Consider the following 26880-nt stretch of genomic DNA (forward strand, 5'->3'; position numbering starts at 1 on the left):
CCAAGATGGCACTTCAGTATCTTCAATCTTTAGAAGAGAACATTATCAGTCCTCCATCAAGCAGTACGCCTGTTTACAAGGACGACTGTATGTTCTCCTTTGAGACGCCGCTCGACAAGAATGGTCTGGATATCTGTATGCATTGTTTTCAAGCGTTTTCGAGAGACGGACATGATTACACCCGCCAGCACGCGCAATTCTTCAACCATTCGATCTATTTAAACTATAAAAAGTCTCCGAAGAAGCAGCCAGAACGGGACTCGGAACAGCCCTTAAAGATGGTCAAATTGGAGATCAAAGAGCAAACAGATGACGAGCTATTTGAAGCCAGGACCCAGATCTATTGCGCCGAAATTGACCAGTCTGTGGACTACCCCAGTGAAGGAATTCCCGCCCATATTGCCAATTGTGCCGCTGCCATTCTAAAAGCGACCTCTAGCGATAAAAAGCAGGAAATTAAGGCCTGGGAGCAGGAGATTGTCCCCTGTCCACACGCTTTCGACATCGAACAAAAGCCACTTGCACAACTCGATACGAGCCAGTGCGCTCAATGTGGATTGAAGGAAAACCTATGGATTTGTGTCACGTGTGGGTCTATCGGGTGTGGTCGGGCTCAATTCGGCGGCGTTGCTGGAAACTCCCACGCATTGAAGCATCATGAATCGTTCCCAGATCACCACATTGCGGTCAAACTTGGGTCTTTATCACTAAACTCTGCGGATTCGTATTGCTACACTTGCAATGATGAGGTCAAAGTTCCGGACCTTGTCAGGCTTCTTGCTACCTTTGGCATCGACATTTCTCAAACCGTCAAGACAGAAAAAACACTTACAGAGCTGCAAATTGAGCAGAATATCAAATGGGATTTCAACATGTCTGACGAGAGTGGAGGCGTGCTCACTCCTGTGTTTGGAAAAGGGCTTACTGGTATCAAGAATTTGGGGAACTCGTGTTATCTCTCGTCTGTCTTGCAGGTGCTATTTTCCGTTCGTGACTTTTCGTCAGCCTTTTATATAGAGGAGGGAATGCCGGTGGAAAAGATTCTCAATCCAGGTGATCCATCCACGGACTTGGAAACTCAGCTATTCAAACTAGGAGACGGGCTGCTCTCAGGCAGATACTCGGTCCCGGATGAGCTGACGACTGAGAAGGTCAAGTTTCAGCGTGGGATCAAGCCACAGGGGTTCAAGTCACTGATTGGTGAAGGCCATCCGGAGTTCTGCACCATGCAACAGCAGGATGCGTTTGAGTTCTTGCTTTATTTATTGGACAAAATCGAAAATCAGAAATTGAATGGAGTCTCTTCAACCGGTCCTACCCAGGCATTTGATTTTGTCTTAGAGAACAAGATTAAATGTCAGGGATGTGGTGGTGTGAGGCTCGCCAAGGAGCTTACCAACAATATTCGTTTGCCTGTGCAGGACAAGGTTTTACGTGTTGGTGATGACGGGAAGAAGGTGTATAGTGAAGTGCGTTTGGAAGACTGTCTTTTGGAACTCGGCACATCCGAAACAATTGAGTACGAGTGTCCAAAATGCCAAAAACTCCAGTCAGCCTCCAAAAAGCAAGGACTCACCTCGTTTCCCGAGTATCTGATTTTGTCTCCTCAAAGAATAAAACTGGAGAATTGGGTGCCTATAAAATTAGACGTCCCTATCAAATTTGAGGAGGTTATAGACCTTTCAAAATACAAATCAACTGGCCTGCAAACAGACGAGGAACTGCTCCCCGAAGATGACGTTTCCTCCTCGTTTTCGTTTAACCAGGACGCAATGAACGCTCTGTTGGCCATGGGCTTCCCTGAGAACAGGTGCAAGAGAGCTCTTTACACCACAGGAAATAGCGACGCAGACACAGCAATGAACTGGATTTTTGAACACATGGAGGATCCAGACATCGACGATGCCTTTGAGCCCGCTCCAGCACCCGGTCCAAAGGTTTCGGAGCAGGAGGTGGAATCGCTCACATCCATGGGATTCGACGCAAAACTGGCAAACAAAGCTTTGGTGTTGAACAAAGGCAACATTGAGCAGGCCGTTGAGTGGCTTTTTGCCAATCCCGACGACGATGGTGATATCAGTCAGGACGTTGCTAGTTCGCCACAGGAGCGAATTAAACAAATGGAGTCCAATGCTGCACGTAGCACAAAGTATATTCTTAGGGGTGTCATCTGTCACAAGGGAGTTACGATTCACTCTGGCCACTATGTTGCCTTTCTGAAGAAACAAATTGAGGGTCAGGAGAATTGGGTGCTATTTAATGACGAAAAGGTTGTTATTGCCAATGAGGAGAGCATCAAGGAAATAGAGAAAACGGGTTACATCTACGTGTTTGAGAACTCGGAACTTTGAACACGCGCGATATGGAAGGTGACATTGAACTTCAAGCAAGTTTGTGCATGGGCAGCATTTCTCTATTTAATAACCAATGTATAGTATAAGCAAAAACTCGTCGATACAATGCAATAAAGACGTTATTTCTTAAGCTCTTTCAATTTGACTTCTAGCTTGGCAACCTTGCTCTTCAGCTCTACATTCTGTTTTCTCAAAAGTCCAATCTCAATATCCTTCTCCTTTGATTTGCCGTAGCTCAGCATCTTGGCCATTTCCTCGTTCTCCTCGGTCAGCATCTGCATCTTGGTAATGATCTTGTGCGCGATCTCCTCCTCGTCGTACCTCCCAGTCTTAGTGATCGACTGGTTCGGGTTCAATGCAACAGCAGTCAAAACGACTTCCAGTCTAAGCTTCGTTTCCTCCAGCTCCTCTTGGGCAGCTTGGAGCTTTTCTGTGAGCTTTGTGTATAACTGTTCGTGATTCTTTGGTATTTCAAATGTTTTCTTATTATCATCACTATCGGAAACCCTCAGAATTGTGTTCAATCTCGCAACCTCCTCTTCCAGCTTTTTAATGATAGAATCTTTTAGCTCAAGCTGAATTTTGTGATCTTCGATCTCCGCAACAGACTCCGGAGAGCCTGACTTTTGCGTCTGAGAGCCTCTCTGGTCTATGTGTCTTTGCTGTTGAATATTCATGTATGCAGAAGACTGATTATTTGAAGGCGCTTTTGAGACAGCATTGGCCGTTTGATTGGAATACGTGGGCCAGGACATATAGAAGTCGTTGCTCGAAGAATAAGTAGCCCCTTTGTGAGTTTGCAGAGATTGAAGATTGGACGACGATTTAGGAAGGTTCAATTGCATGAGCTGCATCGCCAATGTATCCATATCTGAGTTAGACATTGATGTCGATGTAGCGAGCGGCATATTTCCGTTTGAGGTCTCATACAATGGATTGAAAAGAGAGTCTGAGCCTGAATAGTAATTGCCTTGCATCTTAGGCAAGTGGGACGAGGAGGCAGTGGTATTGGCTGTCATTTTGCCCGCAGAGACGGTAGCTGCAGTGCTGGACCATAAATCTCTGCTGGCTGCCGTGGTATTATAATTATTTGTGGCAGAGGAAGGGTTGGCGGCAGATGCCCAGGAATACCCTGAATACTTGCTAGAAGAGTCCAGTCCGCTCAAGACTTGGGTATTTGAGACCTGGGGCATTGAGATCCCAGCGGCATCGCTCAAACTCGGAACCCTCGACACAGACGACGTCTGCTGCTGCCACCTAACGTGGGGAGATTGTGAGGCCGTCTCCATTGGATTGCTCCTGTAGAGATCAAATTGAGTATCTGAGTTTGAAGACCTCATTGACTTGGAAGCGTCAATACCAGGGGAAAGTTCTAATTTGTTTGGCTTGGAAGAGTTTTGGGAGCCTGAGAAGGACTCCGATCTCAGCACCCCGTCGCCCGACACGGAGGTGCCAAAGTTCGACTCTGTGGTGTCTGCGGAGTCAGGTTTATTTTGGGACTGTTGCAAGATCGAAAAGCTGTTAGTTCTGTCGTGAAGACCTCATCCTTGTTCAGCCCCTTTTTTATATATCGACGCTGGCAAAGAGATAATGTAGACTCGTGTTTAAAATCAACTTACGTAGTTTTCATAGCTCATGACGCTGTGCTCAAGAAGCGAACGTCCCGTGAATGTAGTATTTAGTGATCAGGACTGGCGAAGCTGAAACTAATTCAAATGTTTTTTTCAGCGACCCTTTTTTCCCACACTTGATTCAATTTTTAACATATCAAAAATACCAGGCAACCTTGCACCGGGTGTTTCAAATAGCTGTGTCTGGTAGCACGAAAATATTGCATCCAAGTGGAAACCTGTATCAGGTTATCAATCACTTTTGCTTCTTTTTGTGCAAGAAGCTGAGATTCGACAAGGAGCCGTTCTTTTTGGACATGTTGAGATGGAAGCTTGACGCAGACCTGGATTTCACCAGTTCTGGGCGTTTCAAGGCGCCCATGGCTGTGTGGCTGGGCTCGTTTTGGGAGGACGAGTGGTCTGCGGAGGATGATCCCGGCGCCCCATGCGTGCTGAGATGAAGATGGACGCCTTTTGGCTGGCTAATTCCAGGCGACGTAGAAAGGAGCGGAGACGTCTGACCAGAGCCCATAGACGAGCTGTGTTGATGGGCACTTCGGGGAGTCGATATGTTTGCGGTGGAGTGGTTTCTAGAAAGGCTAGGGGACGGGGTTTTGGACGAGGCCCTGCTTTTTGCCAGCTCCGACGCCAGCAGCTTGTGGTCCTTGTGTCGGCCGAGATTCAGCAGAATCGACGATGAGGTCGTGCTTCTGGACAGCTTTGGATGGATCGGGAAGTGATGGTGGTGCGAGTGGTTTCCCTGCGAGATGTGCACGTCGTTTAGGCGCGAGTCCAGCTGGTCCAGGTTGATATAAGAGCCGTTTTCGGAAGGCTCATACGCGGGCGTAAGATCGCCCACCGTGACGTCGGACTTGATGGCCGTTTCGTAGGAAGGCACTCGCGATAGCAGCTCGCCGTCCCATTTGATTTCCTCGGGATGTTCTCCGTCCGCACCCGAAGCAGACTCAATATACGAATTTGCTCTAGAAAGATGCTGGACCGGCGACAAAATGCCCGGTGTCACGCGCTGGTTGTTGATGGCAATGCCGGGAGTCTCGGGCGCCGGCTGGGCCGCGCCGCCAGAAAACGCTGGCCCGGCAATTGTGGTGTCTGTGTGTTCGGTTGGCGAGTTGTACGAGAAATAGTCAGTGCCTTCGTCAGTCAGGTTGAACACGGCTCTTCCGCGTGTCGCAGGCTGCTGCGACGAGTGCACTCTGTTGAGACTGGCAAGCAGCTGGTTGCTGAACCCGCCCTCCGTGGCCGTCATGTTAAACTCGCTGAGTTGGTTGGAGTCGGGCGAGGGGTCCGAGCTGGCCTGGACAGCCTGGCTGGCGGGATCAGCCTGGCCTCTTGGTGTGGACGGCTGAGAGAACTCTGGTGTGTCTGCCGGCGAGTTCACGCCGCTCCAGAGTCTGTCGTAAACGTGGTTTTCGTAGTTTGGCGGCGCCATCAGCTCCTGGGCGTTGAAGTTGTAAGCCGGCGCGGGCGCCGACGCAGAGAGGAAGCTAGAGCCCGGCGTGGACGCCGTGGAGCTGAGCAGGCCGAGGCCGTCGCTGCCAAACATGAGCTCGTCGCCCTTGTAGCGGATCGTCGCGTCTTCGACGTTGGCGGAGGCCAGGTCGTCGTCGAGATCGGGCAGGTTCTTGGCCTTTATCGGGACGAACGGGCTGATGAAAAGCGTGATGGGCAGCGTGGCCCGGAGCTCAGACACATGGCCATCCGTGTTGATCAGCGAGACGACAAACCGCAGTTTGTGGATCACTCTCACGTAGTGCGAGATCATGCAGTCCTGAGTCACCTGGGCGAGCGACGACGGGATGTTCACGGAGGACCTGATCTCCCATTTATCCTGCGCCAGCGACATCTCCTCGTTTCTGAAAAACACCCCGTTCTCGTCCATCTCAGCCTCTGTCCAGACATTTTTTCCGTTCTGGTCGGTCACTATTTTCGGGATCGTTTTATTTAGCACCGTGCGCTCGCCAACGTGGCTGGAGTATGTGGTGGAGAAACTGAAATTCTCGTTGAGGCTGATTTTGATAGAGCCCAGTTGTAAACCCTTCGCCAACGGCACCATCGTCATGTCAATGGGACAGGTGGACCCAATTGCTATGGCGCGCGCAGGAACGCTAATCGAGTAGTCGACCTTCTGCGGCCACGTGTTTTCCACAGCGACGGTTTCGGTGAGCTCGGGCGCGTCCGTGGTGAGCGTCCTCACGACATGGATGTGTTTTCTCGTGATGATCGGGGCACTGAACCGGTGTCTTTCGATCGTCGACTGTAATCTGTACACGACGGAGCAGCCGGGCAGGCCCTCGACGGATTCCGGGATCGAGCCGTCCAGAATCGTCTGGAACGGGAACTCGTAGTTTCCCTGTTGCAACACCACCGGCTCGTTCTTGTTGCTCGACGTAAAAGACAGAGAACTGAGGTTTGTGAGCGATTTATTCTTGTTCAGGTTGGACGACGACTTGGACGTGTGAGCCATCATTTTCAGGGAACTCGACGACGAGTTGGTGGACCGTGTCAGCGTGCCGGTGGCAAAACCAGAGCCGGAACTGATCATGTTGCCGTCAGAGGCAAAGCCTGAGTAAGAGGAGCTGAGCGGCCGGTTGTTGTTGCTCAGAAACTCCTGCAAATTTAGCGGGTCCCAGTCAAACTCAAAAAGAACCTTCTGGTACCTGTACGGCCGCGTGTACGTGGACTTGGCCGACTGGTATTTCTCCTCCCAATTGAACTTGAGACTGGCCCAAAGCTTGAGCTGCATTCTTTTGATGGTGATTGGCTCCACTACAGAGAGAGCAATCACGCCCGAAAGCAGAACAGACGGCGCGTCGTCCTCTGAGCCCTTCAGCACAACCACGTCTTTGTCTGTGGATCGCAGCCGGATATCAAACAGTGGAGTTGGTTTGGGCCCCTTCTTTTGATGTTTTCCCATGATCGAGGTCAGATAATGTATGCAAGCAAAGGCAGAAAAATGTGCGGTATTCTGCGTGTGTAGCGAGATTTTCTAGAACGTTTGGACTATGACAGCTGGGATTTGGGCATCCACTCGAAGGAGTACTGAAATAAACGATTTGTACAATATATAGGTGCGGAAAAACTTTTATGCATTCACCTGTGACAGCAATGAGGCAGGCTGACAGCAGGGGACCAGAAAATTACCAGCCGTCGTGGTCGAAGATCTGGAGTCTGGCTGGTTCCTGGCCGCAACCGAAGACTCCGCTGAGCTTGTCTCCGCCAGCCGTGCTCCCACAGCCGTTACACGTTCCAGGGGCAACGCCTCTGCCTCTCCCTGTTTGCTTACGTAAGCCCCTTCCGTCTGGTAATTCTCTGCACTACTTTAAATTTTTCAAATTTTCACTACAATTTCTAGATCTCCCGACATGCAAGCAGGCGATTTGGATTCCCAGCTGCAGCAGCTGAGATTATCGTCACTGAATTCCCGCCGTGCGGCGGTCAGGCAGATATACGCGGTTCTGGACAACCGTCTAGACGAGGCCCAATTGAGCAGGACGTTTATTTCTCTGCTGAGACTATACAATAACTTCCCCAACGACAAGCTTTTTGCCAAGCAGGTACAGGACGTTTTTGCAAGACTGCTCGAGCAGGATAGGGCCGTAATTTTAGGTCTTTTCGAAAAATTCATTGGACAGTTATCTGGCAAGCCTCTGGCTGTAGCTGACCTGGTGGTATTGCTGAACTGGTGTGTCTTTTTCTCTGCCCAGAAACCAGCCAGCTCTGTTTTAATCGAGTGTCTGCTCCCCAACGCGATCAAGCTCGTTGACGGCATAGCTACTGCGGAACATCACAAGAAACAGCGGTCTGACAGGCTCGTTAGGGAAGCACTCAAGGCTCTGGCCGAGATCGTCCGATCTCTAGATCGCTCGCAAATACAAGACTTTGTTGCGAGTATAAGCAAGCAGGGGCTCTCTGCAAACGGCATTTTAGCATTTTTCGGCCAATTGGCAGCCATAGACACACAGCTCGACGACTCCATTAAAAATCAAATCATTATACACTTTTGCAAAGATATCCTTGCCACCAAGGTTTCGCTTGATGGATACGCTCTAGACTCGTTTGGCAGGTTTGTTGGCTTGCTGACGCAGTCTGAACTCGAGGAACACGTGCTTCCTGGTCTGGAAAAGGCTGCTCTGCGGAACTCTGAGCAGACATTTTATATTGTTTGTCCGCGAGTTTTCAGCGCTGCCACCGTCGACTTGGCGGAAAGCGTGGCTAAAAGCAAGTTTCTGACGCAGCTTGTGTCTTCACTAAAGTCTTCTAATGCGCTCGTGAGACAGGGCGGATGCGAGTGTTTCAAGATAATATTTGCAAAAAGCAAGTCGGTCGGGGTGGACCAACTGCTTGACGAGGTGTGCAAGCTGTTGAAGAGCTCGACCACCAGCGCTGTGGACCAGAAACTGCTGTGTGCTTCTATTTTACAGACGGTTCCGCAAACGGAAAATACCAGTGCCAAAATAGAGGGTGTGCTGCTCCCGTTGATTAAAAAAGAGTCGAATGAACAGGTGCTCAAATTGTTTTTGGACGCACTGTTTGCTTGTGCCGTCTCGGATAAAGTCCTGGATGCTCTTAAAACGGGACTCGTGGACAAAAAACAGAGGAAAGCATGGACTGTTGCTCTTGGAAGCCAGGTGCAGAAAAACCGGGCTTTGGTGACCGACGCGATGATTCCGTCGCTGGAGTCTTTGCTCGACGAGTGTATTTCTGCGCCATTGCCGAGCATTGCCAATAGACTCATTGCCGGCGGCTATGCTGCGGTGGTAGTCCTTCACCATCTAGGAAAATTTGATTTATTGCCCAGGACGCTCCACGATACCGAAAAACCGGCTATTATCACCAACTTCAAAGTCTACGGCAAGTTGGCGACTGAAGAGGAGCAAGAATGGTTTGTGCGAGCCCTGGATGCGTTGGCCGACCAGCTTTCTGAGCCACTGGTCGAGTTTGGCTACTCGTGGCTGTACGTTCTGACCTCTACAGCTATAATTGGTCCTGTCAGACGGCTGGGGCTGGAGCTGCTGTCAAACAGCTGCCGTACCAACCAAGAGTTTGTTGCCGGCTCTGTGATTGCGGCAATCCGCGACCTGCTTTCCAAAGAACGGTCTGGCCTGGCTGACCAAAACCTCGATCTCCGAAAATTATCTCCAGTCATTATGAAAATCACCAGCGACGGCAACAGAAAAATCCTGGAAACGCACCTATTGGCGCTGCTGCCGGTGATGTACCACGGCGAATTGGCAAACGTGAGATTGGGCTGGCCGGGAGTGTGTTTGCGTGCAAAAATCGACCCTGCTACCTTAATATCTCAGAGCATTGGCATTGTGAGCACGCTCATGGAGCAGCTTGACAACGCGTCGGCCGAAATTCGTGCCAGCGGCATGTACGACGCGATAGTGCGCGCCCTTGCTGCCATCGCGTTCGTCGACAGCAGCAGCGTGGTGCCGCAGCTGGGCCGGCTGCTGGAAGCCGACTTGGACGTCTCGCGCGTTCCCGACATTGACGACACGAAGCTGGCCATCTGGCACGGCGAGGATGGCGTGCCGGTGGTGGACGTGTTGGAAAAGGGCCAGAAAAAGCCCCAGGTCAGCAAGAACTCTAAGGACTACGAGACGCTACAATGGGAGGCGTCTGTGCGGCAGCAGGTGGCGGCCAAAAAAAGCAGCGGTGCTAGAAAACTCACCAGAGACGAGCAGGAGGCCGTCAACGCGCAGATCCAGCGCGAAAGAGAGATCAGAGCAGCAATCGACACGCCGTACCGCCGGCTGTGTCGCGCGCTGAATATCGTGACTGCGCTCGCCGCAGAGGCTGCCACCGTCGACAACGGCCGCCAAGTGTGGTTCCCAATAGCCGTCGCGGGCGTCGTTGGCGTGCTGCACTCGCCAAACGCCTTGCGGCTCGTCGAGGAGCTGGCGGTCACGTGCTTCCTCACCCTGCCGGCTGCGCTGCCGTCCAGCGGGCTGACTGGCTCATCGACGTTCGAGTGGATCGGCGCAAGCACTCTGAGGTTGATGAACATTGCCGTGCCGCCGCGCTACACGTCGCCGCCGCTCACAGAGCTGATTTCGTCGCAACTGTTCAGTCTCAAAATGGCGGCAGATAAGACGCCGTTCGACGCGCTGGCTCTCATGTACGTCCTGCCACTGCTGTCCAAAATAATCGACAACGGAAAAAAGCACCTTTTGAAAAACAAACGCAGCAAAATCATTGTCAACAGCGAGTTCCAGGACGAGGACCCGGAGGAAGAGCAGCTGGCACTGGCACTGGAACTGGTGTCGTGCCATTCGGAGGTGTTCCAGAACCCGGAGATCCCGCGCACGGCGATCCTGCGCGACTTATTCTCGCTCATGACCGTGCCATCGAAATCGAAAATAGCCAAGGACTGTTTCAACGCGCTCGCGCAGAACGTGTCGGTCAACATCGCCGAGGACGACCTGCGCCTGATCGTTGGTCACGTGATCTCGCCAGTGGTGTTTGTGCGGACGTGTGTCTTGGAAGCGTTGGACGAGGAGTTTGATCTGACTGGGTTTGGGTTTATTCCGGAGCTATGGATTGCCGTTTTTGACAACGAGACGGTCAATAGCACGATTGCAAGGACCATCTGGGACGAGAGCGGATTCAGCGTGGATAGACAGTCTGCTGCGCAGCTGGTGCCGTTTTTGGGCAATCCGGACGCGGGCATCCGGCTCAGTGTGGCCAGGGCGTTGGCGCAGGCCGTTGCTGATGCTGTCGTAGAGGACGGCGACGATTTGTTCTCCGAGACCCTTTCTACTCTGCTAGACCTGTACCGCACCAAAGAGAAGCCGCCTGCGCCGCAGCTGGACGAGTTTGGGCTGCCAATAAAGTCCTCTTCGGAGACGAAGGACGCATGGGAGGAGCGCAGCGGCGTGGCGCTGGCGCTGAAGTATCTGGCGCCGCAATTCACCGACACGCGCAAAGTGGAGCAGGTGTTCCGTTTTCTTATAGACGAGCGTGCTCTGGGCGACAAGAACGCTGTTGTGCGGCAGGAGATGCAGGACGCCGGGATGCGCATCATCGACGCGCACGGCGCTGCGCTGCTGGAGCCGCTGATCCCGATTTTTGAGGCCGGGCTCGCGGCGAAAGACGAAGGCACAGCCACGCAGGACCGTATCAAGGAAAGCATTATTATTTTGTACGGCCACCTGGCGCGGCACTTGGACGCCAAGGACCCGCGGGTGATCGAGATCGTGTCGCGGCTGCTGCGTGCGCTGGACACGCCGTCGGAGGACGTGCAGTTTGCCGTGGCCGAGTGCATTGCGCCGCTGGTTTCTGCCACGCGAGCCAAGCTGTCAGGCTATTTTGACGAGCTCTTTGGCAAGCTGTTTGACGGGGCGTCGCTGGCGCAGCGTCGTGGTGCCGCGTACGGCATTGCCGGGCTTGTAAAGGGTGCCGGATTGAAGTCCCTGGCAGAAAACGATGTCATCAGAAACTTGGTCGATGCCGCAGACGACAAGAAAAATCCGCACAAGCGCGAGGGCGTGTCGTTTGCGTTCGAGACGCTGTCACAGTCGCTGGGCGCGCTATTCGAGCCGTACGTGATTGAGATCCTGCCGATCGTGCTGCGCAGCCTGGGCGACCCGTCGCCAGAGGTTCGAGAGGCGACCGACTACGCCGCGCGCATGATCATGAAAAATACCACGAGTTACGGCATCAAGAAGCTGATTCCGCTCGTCACAGGCAATCTGGACGACCACGCATGGCGTACCAAGAAAGGCTCTGTCGAGCTGTTGGGCTCGATGGCATATTTGGACCCTACGCAGCTGGCGGCCAATCTGCCGACGATCGTCCCGCAAATCGTCGGTGTTCTGAACGACACTCACAAGGAGGTGCGCAAGGCGGCAGATCAGGCACTCAAGCGGTTCGGCGAGGTGATCCGTAACCCAGAAATCCAGGAACTCGTGCCGGTGCTGCTCAAGGCGATCGGCGACCCGACACAGTACACCACTGAGGCGCTCGACGCTCTGATCAGGACACAATTCGTGCACTACATCGACGGCCCGTCGCTCGCGCTGATCATCCACGTGATCCATCGCGGAATGCGCGACCGCTCAGCCACCACGAAACGCAAGGCGTGCCAGATCGTGGGCAACATGGCGATCCTGGTCGACTCGAAGGACCTGGTGCCGTATCTTGCCGAACTTGTTGCCGAGCTCGAGGACGCGATGGTCGACCCCGTGCCGCAGACACGTGCCGTGGCCGCGCGCGCGCTGGGCTCGCTCGTCGAGAAGCTCGGCGAGGAGCGGTTCCCGGACCTGATTCCGCGGCTGCTGGCCACGCTGCGCGACGAGACCCGGGCCGGCGACAAGATGGGCTCCGCGCAGGCCTTGGCCGAGGTCACGTGCGGCATCGGTCTGGGCAAGCTCGACGAGCTGCTGCCGACGATTCTGGCTGGTTGCACGTCGCCGAAACAGCACGTGCGTGCTGGGTTCATGCCGCTGCTGCTGTTTCTGCCCGTTTGTTTTGGCGCGCAGTTTGCGCCGTACCTATCGCGCACCATTGCTCCCATTTTGGCCGGCCTGGCTGACAACGACGAAGGCATTCGCGACACTGCCCTGCGCGCTGGACGTCTGATTGTCAACAACTACGCCAACAAGGCCGTCGACCTGCTGCTGCCGGAGTTGGAACGCGGTCTTTCGGACGCAAACGCACGCATCCGGCTCTCGAGCGTCGAACTCACGGGAGACCTGCTGTTCAAGATCAGTGGCATCAGCGGCAAGCAGGAGCTGTCGGAGGACCTTACTGTGCTGTCTGTGAACGTGAACCGGGCGTTCAACGAGGTTCTGGGTGCCGAGAGACGCGACCGCGTGCTGGCTGCGCTGTTTATGTGCCGTTCCGACAACTCGGGGCCTGTGCGGATCGCTGCGGTCAATATCTGGAAAGCGCTCGTGGCCAACACGCCACGCACGGTCAAGGAGATTCTGCCAACGCTCACACAGACGATTGTGCGTCGGCTCGCGTCGGCAGACGAGAACCAGCGCAACATCGCCGCCACCACGCTCGGCGACATGGTCAAGCGTGTGGGTGGCAATGCGCTCGCGCAGCTGCTGCCGACGCTCGACGCGTCGCTATTTGCGTCCGACGCCGACGCCAAACAGGGCATCTGCATCGCTGTGCGCGAGCTGATCCAGTCGTCGGCGCCGGCGACCGTCTTGGAGTACAAGACGCCTCTGTTCAAGATCGTGCGCGAGACGCTTGTCGACGCGGACCCTGGCGTGCGCGAAGCTGCTGCACAGGCGTTCGACGTGCTCCAGGAAGCCGTTGGCAGCGTCGCCGTCGACGAAATCATTCCGCAGCTGCTGGAGCTGCTGGACACAGAGGCCTCGGAAAATGCGCTTGCGGCGCTGCAGGAGATCATGGTTACGAAGGCCGACGTGCTGTTCCCGATCCTGATCCCATCGCTGCTGACGCCGCCGGTCAAGGCGCGCGCAATTGGAGCACTGGCGCAGGTGGCCGGTCCGGCGCTGCACAGAAAGCTGTCGACGGTGGTGGCGGCGCTCGTCGACGCGGTGATTGCCGGCACGGGCAACACAGACGAGCTGCTTGGCGCGCTGCTGAAGACGCTGCTGTCCGTGACGACCGACGACGGATGCCACCCGCTATTCCAGCAGGTGCTTGCTCTCATGCGCCACGAGGACCAGCGCAAGACGCACGTGATCTACCGCGTGCTGCCGCAGTTCTTCGACAGCGTCGCCGTCGACTACTCCGTGTACGTCGACGACCTGGTGACGCAGCTGATCCTGGCGCTCGACGACGCGGACCGCGACGTCGCCACACACAGTCTGGAGGCGCTGACGGCGCTGGTGAAACGGCAGCCGCGCGAGACGCTCGAGCGGCTTGTGGCCACCGCACACCGCACGCTCTCGCTGTTGCCCGAGCACGAATTGTACGTTTTCGGGCTACCAAAGGGCCCCAACTGCGTGCTGCCGATCTTTTTGAACGGCCTCATGTACGGCAACGCGCAGCAGCGCGAGCTGGCCGCGGAAGGCATTGCCGGCGTTGTGGACCGCACGCCGGCCGACTCGCTGCGGCCATTTGTCACGGTGATTGTGGGCCCGCTGATCAGAGTGATTGGCGAGCGGTTCGGCGGCGAGGTGAAGAGCGCAATTTTGCTGGCGCTCACCAAGCTGTTTGCCAAGATCCCGCAGTTCCTGAGGCCATTCATCCCGCAGCTGCAGCGCACGTTTGTCAAGTCGTTGAGCGACACGTCGAACGAGCTGCTGCGGGCGCGGGCAGCGCGTGCACTGGGCACGCTGATCGAGTACCAGCCGCGCGTGGACCCGCTGGTGGCCGAGCTGGTGGCAGGCGCGAAAAACGCCGTTGGCGCAGAAAATCGCGGCGTCAAGACGGCCATGTTGCGTGCTTTACTGGAGGTGGTGCTGCGTGCGGGCAGCAAGATGAGCGACGCGTCGAAATCGGGCGTACTGGCGCTCGTGGAGAACGAGATGGTGGGCGAGCACGCTGGCGGCGACACCGCCGTGGCGTATGCGAAGCTGATCGGCGCGCTCTCGTCAACGATGTTGCCCGACGAGGCCGTGCGGATGCTGCGTGCCAAAGTGCTGGATATCGACTTGCGCGACGAGGAGGCCGCGCGGTTTGCCGTGCTCACGGTCAACGCGTTCCTCAAAGACGCTCCCGCGCAGATATTTGCCACGGGGCTGTTTGCCGACGTGTGCGGTTTTGTCGCCGATGCGTGCGCGTCGCCGCTCGCAGACGTGTCGGACAACGCCGTGCTGGCGTGCGGCAAGCTGATGCTGCAATTACCCGACGACTACGAACTCGCAGACGAAGACGAGACGGCATTCGGCGCCCTCATTCGCCAGCTCTGCGTCAGCATGAACTCGCCGCCGTCGACTTCGAGAGACACCAGACGGCTCGCGCTCGTGGTGGTGCGTACGGTGTGCCGGTTCAAGTACGATCGGTGTATACGGCCATATGTGGACGTTATTGCGCCGTGCGTGTTTCTGTGTGTGCGGGACCCGCTGATCCCGATCAAATTGGCGGCGGAAAAGGCCTTTTTGGCGGTGTTCCAGCTCGTGGAGGACGAGAATATGGAGCTTTTCAACGAATGGGCGCAAGCCAAGAATGCGACACCGACGCTGCAGACCGCAAGCGGGCAGACGCTGCAGCTGCGGTCAATTACAGAGTACACCAAGCGAGTCGGGTTCCGGCTCGCGAGCGTCGAGAGAGAACGCCTGGCAGCCGGCGGCGACAAAGAGGCCATGTTCTCGGACCAGTTCGAGGACGAGCGCGAAATCTGGGCCGTTGGCGGTGTGGAGTTGCAAAAAGAGTGAGGGATGGATTATCTACAGATATAGTTTCAACGTCCTGTTTATTATGCCTAATGTTCGTAGTTATGTCTTTGCCTCCAATAGCCGTGTCTCAATACCGGTCAGCAGGTCCTGGTCGATCTCCTCGAACGGCAGGTTGCAGATGCTGGCAATCAGCTTGCGGTACAGGTACAGCTTGGCCTGCATGCGGCGCTCCTCGAGCGCGGCCGCGTTACCGTCGTCGGAGTCAGACAAGCCGCTAAGCGACGCCGTGATCGACCCGATCAGACTGCGCCGCTCGATCTGCAGCGAGGTCAGCTGCACGGCCAGCTCGACGCGTTTCGCTGTCGTGCCCTGTTCCGCAGCGCCGCTGATCTGCGTCTCTTCCTGGTGCACCAGCTTCGCCAGCTCCAGAGCCTGCGACCGCTCGTACATGTTGACCAGCTGCTCGTGTTTCTCGTGCAATTGTTGTTCGTACTTGTCCAGGAGACTGTGCACGGTGTGCGGCTCGAACGCCGCATTTTCCAGCACGCGGCGGTCGTCTTCGTCCGCGTCCCGCAGCAGCTGTTCCATCAGTTTGTCCGTCTTGGCGCCCAGCTGCTGCACCTCGCTCTCCATCTGCCGGATCGTCTCGAGATTGTGAGCCAGCTCCTCCTCCTTGGTACCCAGCTCTTCCCTGACGCTCTCGTTTAGATTCTGCATCAGCGACGCGAGCCTGCTCTCAAACAGCCGCAAACTGTCGAAAAACGAGTCGGCGGCCACCAGGTCGCTTGCCCGCGAGCCGGGCGACCGCGGCGTCTCGAGCTTGAGCAGCTGCGCGGCGTCGTCCTTGCCCGCAACGCTGCTGTTTGTAATTGTGCTGTTGTCCTCAAAAACGTTCTCCTTGTTGTCGTCCTCGGCCGCAAACCGCGTTGGCGTGCGGAACTTGGCCGGCTCCGCGCTCTCGGAGCGGTCCAGCCGCAGCTCCTGCACGACCGCGGGCGGGATGTTGTGCAGCCCGACCTCGTCCACGTCGGCGCCCAGCTTGATCAGCTTGGCTATGAACTGGGGCTCGCCGGCCTTGACGGCGAGCCGCAGAGCCGCGTCGCCGTTCTTGTCGCGATGGTTTATCAGGATTTTCAGCAGGTCTCTGTCGGCCTTATTGCCCGCCGACAGCCGCTCGGCCTCGCTCTGTTGGAACTCGATGAACCGCACAATCTCGTCGAAATAATAGCTCAGACAGTTGATTTTGTTGGGGTTGGCCGTCAGCTCCATGATGTAGTGCAACGGCGTGCGGCCCTGTGCGTCGGGCACAATCAGACACTGTCGCAGCAGTTGCAAAATGATTCCAAAGTTCTTCAAATCGTATGAGTTGGTGAAGTGGATCAGCTTCGACAGACTGTTCATTCCCGAGCCATTGAGAATGAGCGGGTTCGCGTTCTTCTCGATCAGCACCTGAATCACCGGGTGCGACGCCAGCGCAGATGCCCAGTGCAGCGGCGTGTGTCCCTCGTCGTCGATGGCCTTGTTGATGTCGAAGTCGCGCGGCGGGTTGAGAATAAAGTCTGGGATCGGCTCGTCGTCGTTGCCAAAGAAACTCAGCAGCTTCTCCGTGTAGTAGTCGAACTCCTCGTTTTCGAGTTCGTGGTGCTCCGACAGAATATTGGACGCCGATGGCGTGCCCAAGTTGTACTGGTGGTGCGCAAACGAGTCCATGGCGAGCTCGCCCGGATGTTTCAACTCAGACTCGAACCCGCTCGACGTGGACGTGTCTGAACTCGTCCTGTTCAGCCGCAGCTCGTCCTGCGATCCGTCTGTCGTCGACAGCGACCCGAAATTGTTGTAGTTATGGGAGAACCGGTGCATCTGCGGCTGCTGCATCATCACCTGCTGCTGTGGCAGCTGCGACATGCCGGGGTACGCCGGCGCGGCGTAATAGGCGGGCATTTTCATCGAATACTGGTGCTGCGCCGCAGAAAAGGCGTACTGCGAAGTGTTCATCGGCACCATCGGCGGCACAGCCTGAGATTGCGCGTGGTACGTGTGCACGCTACCAAACGTCGGCGGTGCGTGCGTCTGCGAGAACGCAGACACCTTCTTGTTGGGCTTGTGCCCGGAATCACCGTCGACCTTGCTCTTGCGCTTTCTTGCCTCTGTGCCGGCCCCCTGCACGGCCGACGGCTTTGTCTTGGTGCGCTTTTCCAGCGGCGCGTCCTTCTCCCTGTCGTAATACAGCACTTTGGAGTTTTCGGTAGGAATCTTGTGTGTTTGAGCCAATTCTCTTGCAAAGTCCAAAGGCACCCAGGTGCCCTGGAATCGGCCATATCCGCCCTGGATCTTCTGGTGCTTGAACTGGTGCACCTCTTTCTCCAGCAGCCTCGTTCTCTGCGCCTTGCCAAACCCCGCAATCTTGAGGATCTGGGTAGCGTTCACCCAGTCGTCCTCGCACCGGCGCATCAGCGGAATGCCATTCACCGTGCTCTCAATAACATCAACCTGACGAGATTAGTAAATGCCAATGGCCGCCTCAGTTTACTTACCTGTGAGTACGTCGCAATGTACAAATCTGCCATTGCGGTATGCAGACAATTATCTATCCCCTGTAGTGGTGTGTTCAGCTAGCGATCTGGAAAAAGCAAAGATAAAACTGGTTTTTGTGAGGGGGCTATGTGCTGTGCAATTCGGAAGGCGGTAAGGTACCTTAGGTTTGTGTCAAGTTCGTGCTAGGAGAAGAGCTTGTCCACCTAAAAAACACTTTTCAGTCTGATCCAATTTGGCTACTTTTTTTTTTGGAAGGCCCGCACGACGCCTGCCGCATTGGGAAAATTAGTTGCACGTTTGGCGACTTCGCGTGGTGTCACCTGATCTTCGGCACGTGCACGCGTCCGCAGAAGTTGCCCATCCTCTCCTGGGAACATGTACACTGAACGGTCTTGGCTTTTCGCATGCCTGCAAATCTTTTCGTCTCCCCCACACAGGGAACGCCACAAGGCCTTACGCGTATGTTATAACCCAAAAAATTTCGGGCCCGGTGCACGGATGTCCCACGGCGCGACTGGAGTCATGTAGCGGGGTCGCATTGATCAGGTCGTTGGCGGACTCAAGCCCATGTGATATTCAAGGGGAGTTAAAGTGGGTCTGGAAGCGGGGCAGAAGTTGGATGCCGGTCAGCAATTGGGCTGGATTTGCGCCAGTTCCCCCCTCGTTTCCATGCAAGCCCATCCCGAGCCGATATTACCTCAGCGATTATCACATCAGCCAGAACAGAAATAAATACCGGAGGCCAAAATTGATGATTTGATCGATTTTCTTGACAAGCCGCATATCCGAACTCTTAATCTTGAGTTTCAGAAACCCTTTTGTTCGATCCTTCTGCCAGCCGTTTGCGTAATGACCCAAACCTCAGGGAACGACGAGCCGGAGAGTAAGACAGGGCCGCTGAATTCGGGCTCCCTCATGTCTAGAAACTCCTCCGTCCTCACACTGACCACGCCCCAGCTGTACTCGATCTACGGCGGCCGCGAAAACCTGATAGATGCCCAAGATGCAGAAAATGCAAACGATATTTACGAGAACCTAAAAGAGAACATTCGCAAGAGGAGTCCAGACGACGCTTCTCATGCGCCACCTCGCTCAACCCAGCGAAAATCGGCGATCGGCCTGTTTACCGGGATCATTGGCAAGAGCCTGGTTCTGTGTGTACTCGGCAACCTTTTCATCAAGCTGATCGAACAGCTGTACAAACTAAATCCGGCCCTCCCCAATCTTGCCGATTTTCGTTTAATTTACCTAGTCAGAGACAACGCCAACCTGCCTTTAAGCCCTGTCCAAATGGAAATACTCAACAATTCCCTAATGGGCCTGCTGTTTGGCTCCATCAGACCGCTTTCTGAACTCGTTTTCACTTGGAACGGCAAGAAACGGTCGTTCCCAGAAACGGCTGCGCTTGTCAGGTTCACTGTCGCACTCATAGGGTTCTCGTACGGACTGAGAAAGGTGGAATGGGAGTCGAAGCTCGAGGCATCGCTTGTCTTCCTGGGCATTTGCGCACTGCTGTGGATCGTGATGGACTCGTCTATCGGCGGCCTGTTGTCCTCATTTATCGTTTCTTTGGGAACGATCGCCGTTTACACCTACTTCACGTTCCAGCAAAACCTGCTGAGCGTGTTTAGCGACCCAGATATCCTGGCCGATCTCCTATGGAACGGGTCTTTCCTGTTCATCTCGTTGGTTATATTTGGCCGGATCAGCAAGAGACTAATTGGCTAGGCAATTATACGTTTACAGTTAAATAGCATAAACTCATGATTATGTCACTAAAGAACCTCTTCTTCAGCTAATCATCCTCCACCGCCTCCTCAGACACGTCTTTCCGCTCGTTCTCCAGATTGGACTTGTGCTGGTTGGCGCTCAGAAGCCCCGTCGCACTCACTCCGGAAATCGAGTTCCTGTTGATTCTCGCAACATTCTCGATATTTGGCAATTTTAGCGGGTTTATTGACCCAACCTGCTCTTTGTGTCCCGTAGCTTTCGACATGGCGTAGTCTCCGCTGTCGAAAAATTTCCTGTCCTTTAGCTTACTTTGCAGCACCTCCGACTTCTTGGGCAAACGGCCGTACAACTTGTACAATTTCTGTTCCTGCGGCGTCAATTTCGCCATCTCCTCCGTCTGTGGGGGCTCGTACAGCGGGTCGTTTGGAGATAGATTCGACATTGGGGCTCACGTACACTTTGCCTCCGGCGTTTCGATAAGCAATTACGGAAAATTATGTGGCTTGTTGCGTTGGTTTTTTCTCGCCTCGTGCTTCCTTCTGGTGCAAGGGTGTTTTTCTCCTCCCCTGCGAGGCCATGACACTGGCAGCAGCGAGCGTGACTGGCTGTAGGTGTGCGCTGAATTGCAAATCTTTCTGGTGTATCTCGCCGATAGTGCAGTGAAGAAGGTCTGGGTCGTATCGGATATTGTTGTCGCCGTCTCTGTTGCCAGGAACGTGGTGATTTATCAGTTCCACCGTGCTCCTGAGCTTATTGCGTGTTTCCTGGTCCACAATCAGGGCAACAAACTGCTTGGATTTGTCTAGACTGGGGAGCAGTCTGATTTCGCCGGAAAACCCAACCATCAACGGAGTCCTCAATGGCAGGTTTTCCTCCAGCAAGGCAATAAATTCTCTGAGTTTTTGATCGTCTTCAAAAGTCAGGTTATATGACAGGGAAATATGAAGACTTTTGGGAGTCTCTGTGAGCTCGTCAAACAGGGTTTCCTGCAAAGTGACCGATTCGTTGAGCACACAGCGCTGGCTCAGTTCGTCCCAGAACTTTTGAGCCAGCGAATGCAGAAGCGCGTACTGTTCATCCGACAAGGGTATATGCAGATATATGTGCGACGTTCTCTTAGTGGACGTCTCCTTGCGTCTAAAAACGGGAGTTTCCGAGTATTTGAAAAGAAAGCTCTCTGGCGGTTTTAGGGGTTCCTGAGTATCGCTCTCCGAGTCCGATGAGTACTGCAGGTCCATAAAAAAAGGCGATTTTAATATTTTGCATATTTTGCATGAATAATTCAACACATCCTTTTGGGCATCAATAGGGGCACGCAACCAACATCCCTGTGTCTTGAGAAAACCAGTGTTGAAGCTGTAGCAGATAGAACTGAACTCTCCTTCTAACACCACACGAATCAGGATCCGTCGCTCCTGGCTCCCGTGTACTATTACGTAATCGTCGATGTTGTCGATTTGCCAAATGTAGCATGTTGTAAATAAATTGAAAATTCCATCAGCACTTCCACCATGGAGTCAAACGCTTACGAAACGCCCCTTCGTAGGACTGGGCCTGTATCACCAGCAACTTCTGGGTCCAGGCTCCGAAACCTTTTCCATGTTAATCAGCTGAACTCAGAAACGCCAATTAAACGGAACCTGTTTTTAAATCTGAGCCCTATTAAGAAGCGAGATCGCGGTTTGTTCAAAGTTCTGAGTCCTACAAAAGCAAACTCAGAGCAGCAGGAAAATTACAAGCCTCGGCAGGACGATGAGTTTGAAAGTACAATCGACTACACCGGAGAGATCTCCAGTTTGTTGACGAGCGACGACTCGCAAAATCTCACCAGAAACAGCACGATGATCGCACGCCGCAAAGAAGAAGACCGCATACGTGCGTCCCAGCGAGAATACGGGTACTTTACCGAAGAAATACCCAGTCTGTCGCACAGCAGTAGTTTCCGCACGCAGAGTTCGGTTATTGAGCTGGTCGGTTCGTCGCAGGACGATTTCACGATATACACAGACGACTATCCAAGCAACGAAGATGGCGACGCGGGGGATGAGGCCAGTGGCATGACAGAAAACCAGCAACCGCCCCAGGTTGTTGACCTTCCTTATCTGAAAAACTCCTCGTACCAGTTCAGAAAATTCGCTCCGGGCACCCAGCACTATTTGCTAACCAAGGAGGAATCGGTGTTGTTCAACAGCAGAAAATACGGCCCCATTACGCCGAAAAAGGTTTATCTGAAAGATAACGAGGCAAAGAGAAACTTCAGCTCTGGGGAGTCGCAGAAAAATCTTCTTAAATCAGAGTCCTTCTCGTCAGACTCAAGCACGTTCCAGCTCGAGGACTGGAACGAGTTTGGAGACCTTGAGAAATTTTACTACCATAGAGCCCGAATCGGCCATAACTGCCCGAGAAATACGGCCTTATTTTTCGTTCTCGCTTCGTTTTTCGTGCCACCATTTTGGCTGCTCATCTGCGTTGGCTATTTGGACAAAACTTTTGGCCGAGTGCCGCTGGAGTATAAAGTAGCCAGCGGGATGTTGGCGTTGTTGGCATTGGCCGGTTGCGCGATTGGGATTGGCCTGGGGTTCTATTACAGCGTAAACTGACGATTTTAATAAATAATTTGGCTGTGCATATTTTTTAATAATGTTAAAACTCACCTCCACCGGACGAGTAACCAATCTAAACGGCACCTTGCGGGGCCACAAGGACGCAGTTTCCGGACTGCAAGTATTTTACGTGCCCTCCTCTTTGGCGGCGCGCTCGGGAGAACGCGAAATACAGCTCATGAGTCCTACCCTCATGAGCAGCGACGAGTCAGGCTGGATATACTGGTGGGACCTCACGTCACGAAGACCGCTTGGTGTTTGGAAAGCCCACGATGGAAACGTTCTCACTATCAAGCAACTGGGGCTGTCCTGGGATCAAGGCTCACCGGTGTTTGATTACAGCTGGTTTGGAAAATTACTTTCACACGGCAAGGACGGAGAGCTGAAACTATGGGATATTTTTGATTTTTCCATAGATGCGCCGCATATATTCAAACCGTCGAGTGTATTGAGCCGGCGAATATACACAGAAGGTGAAAGCGCTGCTCAATGGCCCACTCCTCCGGTGGCATTTCAAATGCCTATAAATGTGATGAATTTTTCAAACGTGGATATCCGGAACGGCATTCTACTGGCCCCGGGGACTCAGGACTCCGCTAAATTGGACATTTACCGCATAGATATTGAGAGCAACGATCTGAAAAGACTCTTTAAAGCCATTGATCCCCTAGAACTCGCCGAGAATAATCTTATAGACCTCAATCTTCACGTTTCTCCTGAGAATTCAAGCAGGGGGTTGGGCATTGTCATGAAACTAGTCTGGCTGGACAATGAAAAATTCGCAGTCGGTTTTGAAAGCGGCCATGTCATCACTTTTGCACTAAAGGACGATAAAGTCGGCATCCTCGACTTCGACTCGCAACACTATCCCAATCCGATACTGGCTCTTTATTATGACCACAACAACCACAAACTCATAAGCACATCATCAGCCGACAAAATTGTGATTCATTATCAAGACCAACACAAAGCCTTCAAGCTCAAACACAAGGGTGTTGCGGACGTAAAGACCATGGGGAATTTGGTCGGAATGGTGACATGGGATGGCTATTCGAGATTTTACAGTTATGACGACGAATCTGTCCTGCAATTCCAGTTCAAGCTCCATAAAATGGTACCGTCGATAGCTGCCACTAACAGCACCGTCGATATTGCCGAGAATGTGGGGGATTTGCAGCAACGAGCCTCTGTGCTTGCTTTTAGTCATAGTCAGGCTTTCTCCCGCTCAGCTTTGGTTCATACGAACGGGATGGGAAAGAATATTGTTCGCAGGAGGGACGAGATGAATCTGGTGAACAGCTATCTGTTTATTGGCTACAAGGATGGGAGAATAGCTATATATACCGTTAATGAATAGTAAACTGATGAATAGATTATTCTCACCTGCTCGATATATCGGTCTACGAGAAATAAAATCTCGAATCAGGCAACATGTCCGAGCGGTTAAGGAGAAAGATTAGAAATCTTTTGCGATTTTCGCGCGCAGGTTCGAGTCCTGCTGTTGTCGATTTTTTTACGTGATTAAATATTGCATTTTTTTTTTAACATTACACATCGTTCAATGCCACGCAGATCACACCCTTGTTGTGTCCATTGTACTGTCTGACAGTCTCACTGGTGCTCAGGTCCCATAGTCTCACGTAGTGGTCTGAACATGCAGTCACCAAATATGCACTGTCGGCACTGAAAGCACAGTCCCAGACCCATCTCTGATGGCCTCTGAGCGTGGTTTCGAGTGAGAAATTCTCTGTAGACCATATGCGAGTAGTGTGGTCCGCCGAGCACGTTGCTAGATGCTTGCAGTCGGACGAAATTAAAACTCTAGTGATGTATTTTGAATGCGACTTGAATTTGTTCACTGGTCTAAGCAGTGTTTGATCTTCGTTATTTTTCATCTCCCACACATAGCAATTTCCCTTGTTATTACCTGCCACCAGCATTGACCCATCTGATGCACAGCTGATGGACTGAATCGACACGTCGTCCTCCGGAATAAGCTGGTGAGTGCATTTGTTCTCGCCCAGGTCCCAGACTCGCACATTTCCATTCTGGTCACAGCTGATGAGTTCTCCCTGGTTTGGGTGTATCACGACCTCGTTCACGGGACAATTATGTTTGTAATTTCGTTGGACGCTGGGAGACCGTACATCCCAGACCTTGACAGTTCCGTCTTCGCTGGAAGAACACATCCATTTGTTTTCGATTTGAAATGCAATGGACGTCACATTGTTTGTGTGGCCATCAAAAGAGGTAACTGGGTTCGGGTTGGAGGAACGGATATCGTACAAACGGATTTTGGACTTGCCAGCAGCAGCGAGGAATTTCTTGTCAGACGTGATTTCCAGCCTGTTGACCTGGGAATCGCCGTGCTGTATAGTTCTGGAACAGACTCCAGTAAGCGCCTCCCAAAATCGGATGGTGTGGTCGTAGCCGGCCGAAGCAAGGATGACGGACATTTATGGTAAAGATAGCGATCGAATTACGAGACGAAATAAATTAAATGCCAAAAAAGGACGATCGACGCGGCGCTTCCCAAGAACATTAGTATCATTAATGCAAATCTATAATACATTACTGAGCAATCGTATCGGACCTACTATGCCTCGAGTCCATAATCAAAGTTAGAAGTTTGCACTGATTGCTTGCTTCTGCTGTTGTGTGAGGAAAACTGGGTAGTCCACCTTGAATTCTATGATCAAATCTCCTCTAGAGCCTGGAGATTTAGAAATTGGCATTCCCAGTCCTGGGTAGGTGCTGACGGATCCAGGTTGCGTTGGCGATGACTTGGTGAGTGGAATTCTTCTGCCGTCCAATGTGGTGACCTCTTTTTCGAATCCTAACAAAGATTCTTTGAATGAAAGTTTAACTGTGGTCTTCAGATTATTGTCTTCTCTGGTGAAAGTATCATGTGGTTTCTGAACAATCGTAAATCTTAATGTTTGTCTCATTCCATCTTGGTAATCTCCTTCGTTCGGGTATGTGATCTTCGTGCCCGCCTTCCAGCCAGGCTTGATGTTGATGTCTATTATCTTCTCCTCTAGTTGACCAGAAGGACCCTTCCGTCTGATTTTCATTTTTTTGGATCCACCAGTGTATAACAACTCCAATGGAACAGGAACGTTCAGATCGACAATGGTAGGCTCTTTAGGCTGAGCACTTGCAAATCCTCCTGGCATGCCGCCTCCCATGCCTCCAAATCCACCAGGCATTCCTCCTCCCATGGAGGTGAAGCCAAATGGCGAGCTTCCTCTGGAAGTTCTAAAGCCACCAGAATCTCCAAACATTTCTTCAAAGCCACCGAATTGGTTGAATAAATTGAATGCGTCGGCTTGAGAGAACGTACGGCCTCCACCGCCGCTGCTGCTGAAGCCTGATGCACCGCCGCCAAATGGATTGCCTCCTGCAGGGGCATTTCCACGGGCAGCTTCCAATCCGTACTGATCGTAAACTTCTCTCTTGTCTGCGTCTGACAGAATTTCGTACGCCTCTGAGATCTCTTTGAACTTCTCTGCATTTCCACCAGGCTTGTCCGGGTGGTATTTCAGAGCCATCTTCCTATATGCCTTTTTGAGTTCAGCATCACTGGCATTAGGTGACACCCCTAGCAAATCGTAGAGCTTTGTTTCTTTAACCATCTTGTCTAATTGCAATCAACTGACGTGAAAAGCAAGATTGGATATATACGGGAAATTTTTCTGGATAGGAACCTGATTTATATCAGCAATTAACCACTTTGACGGAGTCTTAATATTTCCATATAGCTGATCTCCAAAAATGGAAAATTCTAGAATAGGCGAGTAATCAGTATATTTTACACAGCCTGAATATTTTTTTATCACTAGATAGATATCATTCATTATTTCACACCCAGAGCGCAAATGTTCAGCTTGTTCATCTCTGCCAGCAATTGATCGATCTTGGCATCCAAAAGACCATTGGCATATTCATCTCTGCTGCTCTGGTCAAGGTATTGTTGCACTTGCGCCAATCTGGCGTACCCCTCAGTACAGAACCTGAGCTGGATCTTCACCAGGGCTTCAAACGAAGGGTCGTAGTATGGAACTCTCAGATCAACAAGCTGTGGCAATTCCTCCTTAAGCTGGTTGTTGAGGTCGTCAAATATGTCTTTGGCCAATTGCAATTCCCTCTCTGCTCTTGGCAATTTCGTAGCATCTTTGGCGGGCTTATCAATAAGTCTTCTCACCTTGCTTTTTGCCTGCTCGTAATCGACCTTCTTGTGCGCTCTCTTTTTGATGGCTTCGTTAACTTCAGAGAAGTACGAGGCAAACTTGTTGATAGGATCTAAAACCGTTTCTCTGAAAGGCCCGTCGAGCTGCTTCACAGTCTCCTGGTCATACTCCTGAACAGCACTCAAATAGTATCCTCCCACATTTGCTCCTCCTAGCGCTCTAGCGTCCTCGTACAAGTTGTTGATGATTTCGGCCATGGCGACCTGAGATGCCGTCACGGCTCTTAATGCGTCAAGATAGCCCTTGGTCTCCTTTGCAAGCTGAGTTCCGGCTTTTTCCAATGTCTTGAATCGTCTCTCCTCCATATCATAGTCTCTGTCAATAATTTTGTCAGCAGCCCGAACAGTCACCTAAATTAGTTAGCACGAAGGCAACCCAGCGCCATACTTACCGATGCTCCGGCTCTCGTCACGGCCTTTTTGAAACCTTCCCACGACATGACCAATGTGAACTAAACAGTTTCAAGCTTGTGTATGCCACCTAATCCGAATAAGACGACAATTGCACTCAAG

At 52.8% G+C, this 26880-nt stretch overlaps 13 protein-coding genes and 1 non-coding gene across 14 annotated transcripts; 6 read left to right on the plus strand and 8 right to left on the minus strand.

The window, feature by feature from the left end:
* Positions 1–5: 5 nt before the first annotated feature.
* Positions 6–2351, plus strand: HPODL_04054 (Ubiquitin-specific protease UBP14; the record flags this gene model as incomplete). Its single annotated transcript, XM_014078835.1, has 1 exon — positions 6–2351. One exon carries the CDS (start codon positions 6–8, stop codon positions 2349–2351), a length of 2346 nt encoding a protein of 781 aa, XP_013934310.1.
* A 122-nt stretch (positions 2352–2473) lies between these two features.
* On the minus strand, positions 2474–3331 carry HPODL_04055 (uncharacterized protein; the record flags this gene model as incomplete). The annotated part of the gene is made up of 1 exon (XM_014078836.1): positions 2474–3331. One exon carries the CDS (start codon positions 3329–3331, stop codon positions 2474–2476), a length of 858 nt encoding a protein of 285 aa, XP_013934311.1.
* An 889-nt stretch (positions 3332–4220) lies between these two features.
* Positions 4221–6899, minus strand: HPODL_04056 (Protein ROG3; the record flags this gene model as incomplete). The annotated part of the gene is made up of 1 exon (XM_014078837.1): positions 4221–6899. The coding sequence occupies one exon, from the start codon at positions 6897–6899 to the stop codon at positions 4221–4223; it is 2679 nt and encodes an 892-aa protein (XP_013934312.1).
* Positions 6900–7347: 448 nt separating this feature from the next.
* Positions 7348–15288, plus strand: HPODL_04057 (GCN1 Positive regulator of the Gcn2p kinase activity forms a complex with Gcn20p; the record flags this gene model as incomplete). Its single annotated transcript, XM_014078838.1, has 1 exon — positions 7348–15288. The coding sequence occupies one exon, from the start codon at positions 7348–7350 to the stop codon at positions 15286–15288; it is 7941 nt and encodes a 2646-aa protein (XP_013934313.1).
* A 60-nt stretch (positions 15289–15348) lies between these two features.
* On the minus strand, positions 15349–17816 carry HPODL_04058 (Regulatory protein SWI4; the record flags this gene model as incomplete). The annotated part of the gene is made up of 2 exons (XM_014078839.1): positions 15349–17739; positions 17784–17816. The coding sequence occupies 2 exons, from the start codon at positions 17814–17816 to the stop codon at positions 15349–15351; spliced, it is 2424 nt and encodes an 807-aa protein (XP_013934314.1).
* An 817-nt stretch (positions 17817–18633) lies between these two features.
* On the plus strand, positions 18634–19512 carry HPODL_04059 (uncharacterized protein; the record flags this gene model as incomplete). The annotated part of the gene is made up of 1 exon (XM_014078840.1): positions 18634–19512. One exon carries the CDS (start codon positions 18634–18636, stop codon positions 19510–19512), a length of 879 nt encoding a protein of 292 aa, XP_013934315.1.
* Positions 19513–19579: 67 nt separating this feature from the next.
* HPODL_04060 (Protein IGO2) lies at positions 19580–19957 on the minus strand (the record flags this gene model as incomplete). Its single annotated transcript, XM_014078841.1, has 1 exon — positions 19580–19957. One exon carries the CDS (start codon positions 19955–19957, stop codon positions 19580–19582), a length of 378 nt encoding a protein of 125 aa, XP_013934316.1.
* Positions 19958–20009: 52 nt separating this feature from the next.
* Positions 20010–20753, minus strand: HPODL_04061 (uncharacterized protein; the record flags this gene model as incomplete). Its single annotated transcript, XM_014078842.1, has 1 exon — positions 20010–20753. The coding sequence occupies one exon, from the start codon at positions 20751–20753 to the stop codon at positions 20010–20012; it is 744 nt and encodes a 247-aa protein (XP_013934317.1).
* A 273-nt stretch (positions 20754–21026) lies between these two features.
* On the plus strand, positions 21027–22115 carry HPODL_04062 (uncharacterized protein; the record flags this gene model as incomplete). The annotated part of the gene is made up of 1 exon (XM_014078843.1): positions 21027–22115. The coding sequence occupies one exon, from the start codon at positions 21027–21029 to the stop codon at positions 22113–22115; it is 1089 nt and encodes a 362-aa protein (XP_013934318.1).
* A 40-nt stretch (positions 22116–22155) lies between these two features.
* HPODL_04063 (uncharacterized protein) lies at positions 22156–23475 on the plus strand (the record flags this gene model as incomplete). The annotated part of the gene is made up of 1 exon (XM_014078844.1): positions 22156–23475. One exon carries the CDS (start codon positions 22156–22158, stop codon positions 23473–23475), a length of 1320 nt encoding a protein of 439 aa, XP_013934319.1.
* Positions 23476–23543: 68 nt separating this feature from the next.
* HPODL_05431 lies at positions 23544–23625 on the plus strand. Its single transcript has one exon. It is a non-coding gene; the product is annotated as a tRNA-Ser (tRNA).
* A 40-nt stretch (positions 23626–23665) lies between these two features.
* HPODL_04064 (Target of rapamycin complex subunit LST8) lies at positions 23666–24574 on the minus strand (the record flags this gene model as incomplete). Its single annotated transcript, XM_014078845.1, has 1 exon — positions 23666–24574. One exon carries the CDS (start codon positions 24572–24574, stop codon positions 23666–23668), a length of 909 nt encoding a protein of 302 aa, XP_013934320.1.
* Positions 24575–24739: 165 nt separating this feature from the next.
* HPODL_04065 (Protein SIS1) lies at positions 24740–25753 on the minus strand (the record flags this gene model as incomplete). Its single annotated transcript, XM_014078846.1, has 1 exon — positions 24740–25753. The coding sequence occupies one exon, from the start codon at positions 25751–25753 to the stop codon at positions 24740–24742; it is 1014 nt and encodes a 337-aa protein (XP_013934321.1).
* Positions 25754–25974: 221 nt separating this feature from the next.
* On the minus strand, positions 25975–26807 carry HPODL_04066 (Reduced viability upon starvation protein 161; the record flags this gene model as incomplete). The annotated part of the gene is made up of 2 exons (XM_014078847.1): positions 25975–26718; positions 26760–26807. 2 exons carry the CDS (start codon positions 26805–26807, stop codon positions 25975–25977), a joined length of 792 nt encoding a protein of 263 aa, XP_013934322.1.
* Positions 26808–26880: the final 73 nt, after the last annotated feature.

Source organism: Ogataea parapolymorpha, chromosome V, assembly GCF_000187245.1.
Source record: "Ogataea parapolymorpha DL-1 chromosome V, whole genome shotgun sequence".
NCBI classification, from domain to species: Eukaryota; Fungi; Ascomycota; class Pichiomycetes; order Pichiales; family Pichiaceae; genus Ogataea; species Ogataea parapolymorpha.